The sequence below is a fragment of the Pygoscelis adeliae genome, unplaced genomic scaffold, assembly GCF_000699105.1.
Source record: "Pygoscelis adeliae isolate BGI_AS28 unplaced genomic scaffold, ASM69910v1 Scaffold97, whole genome shotgun sequence".
Classification (NCBI taxonomy): Eukaryota; Metazoa; Chordata; class Aves; order Sphenisciformes; family Spheniscidae; genus Pygoscelis; species Pygoscelis adeliae.
The window spans coordinates 91,067-95,948 of record NW_008825152.1 but is presented as its reverse complement, the minus strand read 5'-3'; the positions used below and the strand labels follow the sequence as shown (position 1 = coordinate 95,948).

General features: G+C 46.2%; 2 protein-coding genes across 2 annotated transcripts in view; one reads left to right on the top strand and one right to left on the bottom strand.

Annotated features, from left to right (window-relative positions):
- Positions 1 to 4,146, bottom strand: part of EFTUD2 (elongation factor Tu GTP binding domain containing 2) — a 20,822-nt gene extending 16,676 nt beyond the window's left edge. The window contains exons 1-6 of the mRNA XM_009328401.1: positions 4,129 to 4,146; positions 3,849 to 4,014; positions 3,266 to 3,344; positions 943 to 1,018; positions 608 to 673; positions 317 to 352 (exon numbers count right to left, since the gene is read on the bottom strand). Of these exons, the coding sequence (XP_009326676.1) occupies positions 317 to 352; positions 608 to 673; positions 943 to 1,018; positions 3,266 to 3,344; positions 3,849 to 4,014; positions 4,129 to 4,146 (441 nt within the window). The remainder of the gene's footprint in view (positions 1 to 316; positions 353 to 607; positions 674 to 942; positions 1,019 to 3,265; positions 3,345 to 3,848; positions 4,015 to 4,128) is intronic.
- A 361-nt stretch (positions 4,147 to 4,507) lies between these two features.
- Positions 4,508 to 4,882, top strand: part of CCDC103 (coiled-coil domain containing 103) — a 6,647-nt gene continuing 6,272 nt past the window's right edge. The window contains exon 1 of the mRNA XM_009328400.1: positions 4,508 to 4,519. Coding sequence (XP_009326675.1) covers positions 4,508 to 4,519 — 12 coding nt within the window. The remainder of the gene's footprint in view (positions 4,520 to 4,882) is intronic.

Sequence of the window (4,882 nt, the reverse complement as noted above, 5' to 3'; positions counted from 1 at the left end):
TCTTTCCCTCAAAGAAAATAGGAGTTACCCATATGCTGGGATAACTCTGGTATAGATTTTCATTACTACACAGGTTATCATCTCAGATAAATAAAAGATGGAGATGAGGGTTGCAGGAAATGGAAGAAAGTTGGACCAGGGATCTTTCTGAGGCAAACGAGAGGAGCAGATCATTTTATTGATAAAGAAAATAATCAAAATGTGGAAGGCACAAAAAGCTGTTAAAATGAAAGAGGAAACTGCCTACAGTAAGTAACTGAGTAAAGCATGAGACAACTGGATAAAAATCACTGCCTATTCTACAAGACTCACTCACCTCTTGCTCTGTGAACAATATATCAGTGTAGCAAAGCTGCAAAAACAAAACAAAAGTCAGAATATCACATTTTGGTATCAAATATTAAGCTTGAAGCAGGACACAATAACTCTTTATCCATGGTTAAGGTGGCAAGTAAGTGACAGAGACAGAATTAGGACTGAGCTCTGGCTTTCCAATCCTGCTTTCTAATCACTAAACCACGTTTTCCCCACGTACAGTCATGCTCCCTCTGAGTGTAACAGCCAACCCATGTTCCCCAGGGCAGGAATACACCAAAAGCTCACTTACGTCCTGGTCATAGCGCTTCCGGATTTCTGGATGTGTCTGTTCTATCAGGCAGTCGACAAAACACGTCTGAAAAATACCAGACCACAAGAGAAAGGAGGTGACTGTGTTCAGACAGATAAATACAAGTACACTCCCATCCCTCCAGTAGCAGCACAGAGAAAGTTGGGCACGTTATTATTTCCACGCGGCTGAAAGAAAACCTACAAATAACTGCATTAGCAAGAGGAGCAGAAAGCGACTGCTGCTGCGGAGATCGAGGGATCAAGAGCAATGGTAAAAGTAAGCAACAAACAGACCATTACTACTACCCGACAGGCGTTGGATATTCACACTACCTTGCCGTGGTGAAGGTGCCCACACAGAGTCACATTTCGAATTAGCTCCGAGTTGTCCATCAGATCTGCCAGGAAACTGGAGGAACAAAACACGAAAGACTGTTGGAGGCTTCTGCTGTGTCTAAGAAAAGTAGGTGCCATTTCAGCTACACTTTCTATCCGAGGTGCCCCTTGAATCCTCTCCAAACTTTCATTCTGCCAATGCCCTGCGGAGGAAGAATCCCACTTTCCAGATGGGGAGGACAAGAGAGTTGGAGTCCTAGACAGATGGCAGTGGGTGGGAGGATATGGAGCTGGTAAAACTGCCAGCGATGGAATATTATTGAATATTTTTCTTCTCTTCTAGTCAGTATTAGAGCAAAAGTCACAGCCATGTACTCAGGTGATGAAATACTTCCACTCAAATAGTGGCAGGCAGTCAAGTAAATCACAGAGCCGGATAACAAGCACCCCACGCAGTTTTAAAAGGTAGCCACAGGGCTCCGCAGACCATTAATTATGATTTTCAGGTCTTAAAACAGTGATGTTCCCAGGGACTCAAAGAAGCAGTAATGGAATTTAAATCTTTTTAGAATCAGCAACTGAGCTGGCTAATGATGGGCCGGCCACTTCTGCATGGATCCTGGCCAAAATATAATTGAGATCCTAAATTACCAACTCCTCTAAAAAATAATGGGAGGCTATAAAACCCGCATCCATTGCTATGGGTCTGCAGAAAATAAGTGCTGTCAAATAATCTCCTTTTTGAAAAGATTTAATTTTCACTGATGCGGTAGACTTCTTAACGTACAACATTTTGATTAAGAGCTAAAAATTACAAAAATCAATATTAATACTGATTAAAAGCTTGCTTATTGGTCTTAAAATAAGGCTAAATGGGAAATCAATACCAAGCTTGCAGGTTTCTGGTTAAGTCCCACAGGGAATTTCTCCTGGCCCCATCCTAACCATTTATATCAACGAACAGGATGAAGAGGAATTCATTACGGATGGAACGAGCAGAGGACACAGGGATCAGGAAAGCGGTAGATAATGAAGAGTACAGGTCATTGACTGAGAGCAAAATGGACTGCTTAGAAAAATAAGACCCAGCTGGCTCTTTGGTTTATATCTGGCTGTATCAAAAATCTCTCTGATCAACGAACACGGCCAAACTGACAGTATCAGGGGACAGCCCCGAGAAGCAGCCGTTCCAAAAAGGTCCTGGGCACCCAAGTAACCAACTGACTGAATACGAACTTCAGTGAAATTTTGTTGCCGGAAAATAACAGGATCCTTGATGACACACAGAGGGACTGCTCACGTTGGGGTCTGTTTGGCACACAGGGAACTGCTACTCAGCCTGCATCTGGTTCTGGGATCTACACTTGAAGACGACTATTAAACATTGGAAAAAGCTCCGACTGGCCACGAAGTGGCGTATGGAAAGATGAGCCTAACAAGACACTCACGCAGCTCAATCTGTTCATCCTCTAATAGAAGACAACATACAGAAACACTACACACGTGAGGATACAGAGCCCCTCCACCCATCGACAAGATGTAGACGTTGACGCTAAGATTATGTATTTTTAATAGAGAAAGTAAACAACCGTTTTTATTCCTTTCCAAAGTTGCGTGAGATATTATATCTCGGTTTTTAAATTTGTCTGGCATTTTTCCCAGGTTTTCTCTCAACCCTGGTGTCCCAGGGGCGGCTTTGCGGGGCACAACCAGCAGACACCATCAAGTGCAGCAGAAGTGCAGCTTAGCTGCAGCATTACGCTGACCTACGTGCAACTTTGCATACAACCAGCGGCATAAAAATTGCCTCCAGAAACTCCTCCAGGATAGATGGGAATTAATTTGGGACAACAGTAGGCCAATGGTCACTGGGGTCAACCCAAAATGTCCCAGTATGAGGTGTGCCACACACTGACTGTATAAATATTTCTTGAGCCAGTCAAGAAAACTTGCCTTCAGCAAATCTGCACCACAAGGGTTTCCGATTATCAAGCTTTCTACCAGCTGTCGAGGTAAGATTTACATTCTAGTGTCAGAAAACTGTGCACTACGCGGCATTATGTGGAGGGAAAAATATCTGTAAAATGGTTAGTCTTGTACTTTCTTCCTCTTCTTTTGGTTCAAAATCTGGGAAACGGCTGCACTCAGTTCTGTTGCTGGTGTCAGTGAGAAACAAAGCCAATGCCCCCCAAAATCTGCCTCCTCCACATAGTACACACCACTCTGCCTCCCCACCTTTGCCTGCAACAAAGAGTGAGGAAATCACAGCACAGATGGCTTGAGCCAACGTACACTCTTAAACCCCCTACATATTACTTACTCCATCTCATAGACAGTGACCGGTAACGTCTGTTCCATCAGAGAGAATTTTTTGGTTTTCACAGGTTTAATAATAGGCTCTGAAAACAAGAGACAGAACAATAAAACACTGTTACCAGAGACCCTGAACCCAGCAGGCTCAGAAACGGTCGTAGGGAACGGGGACGTTTGCAGACAAACCCACAATTTTCAAGCTGACAGATTGTCTCAGCTTTCTATAAAAGCAGTTGTACTAGACAATCGTCGTAGGTCCCTTCCAACTGAACTATTCTATTCTATTATAGAAGGATCAGATGAGATGACTTAAACGCATTTTCATTTCTCCTTAAATATCTTTCCAGTATCTGCTGATATCTGTTCTTCAAAAGATAGTTTGTCTGGCATTTGTAATAATCCCGAGTGCCAAAATCGGCGCACTGCTAGACAAACAAGAGTCTACACGTTCCTGTGGCTGAGAGAGACTTCGAAAGGGTCATTAAAACCGCTGGGGAGAACGGAAGGGAATATTATTTTCCCTTTTCCAAGGATCTGTCGAGAGTCTTCTCCTCCCTCCATACCCAACGCGCTGCTTCCTCACCACTCACCAGTGAGAGGCTGCGTGTCTTCCTCTTGTACTATCGTCTCTACTTCGGGCCCGTAGACCTCCTCGGCGGTGGGATAGTATTTCTTATCCTCATGCAGCACCACCTCCATCCCAGGGTGGTCCTCGTCATGGTCCCCCATATCGTCATCATCGTCATCATCCTCGAGCTGCAACCAACGCTCACATTTAGCTCCTGCCAGCACCAACGTGCTTTACAAACACCAGTCACCCCAGAAGGTACAGGCTCAGCATGGTACATCGAAAGAGAGCCACAAGCCCACCCAGGGAACCACCAACATGGCCCCGGCACCTCACATCAGGCGGCAGAGCGGAGGTGCTCTCTGTAAGCGACACACCTCTCCCCGCTGTGGGACAGCGGGACACCTTGAAAATGAACAGCAAGAGCACGCGCAGCCACTCCCGCCCCTCGCTCGCACACACAACCCCGATCACACACAAACACCACTTTCAGACGAACTGCAGGAACGGGAGACTAGAAGGGGCTCCCTCGGTCCTCCGATGCTTTCCCCATCGATGCACAGCCGCCGCCGCTGTCCTCCCTGCCCTCGTCGCTCTCCTCTGGTGTCTGTGGAGTCTTGCTCTGCCTTCGCCACCCGGGAAGGAGCATTGCTCTTTGCAATACTGCTGTAGCACTAGCGCATGTTACTAAAGGCCTGAAGACCTCACTGAACGGATACGGAACCTCCATTTGATTGAACGCAAATAAAAAAGCCAAATATGGCTTGAGCTACAGAAACTCCCAGTTCTAACCGCAATTCAAGCAGAAACTTTGTCTTTCCCTTTATGGCAGGACCGGGAGGGCAGCTTTTGCTGAATCCTTTAAAAACCAAATCCACTCTGATCCTCAGGAGTCAAATTCTACCACTGAACAAAGCCTCACTGCAGAACCAGAGCCCAGCACGGAAAAGGAATCGCTGGCAGCTTGTGAAAACCGTGGCGCTCAGCCCCTGCTCCCGTGGGGGGTACGGGGCAGGATGAGGCCCGCACCAGGCTCCCATGAGACGCTGCCGCTCC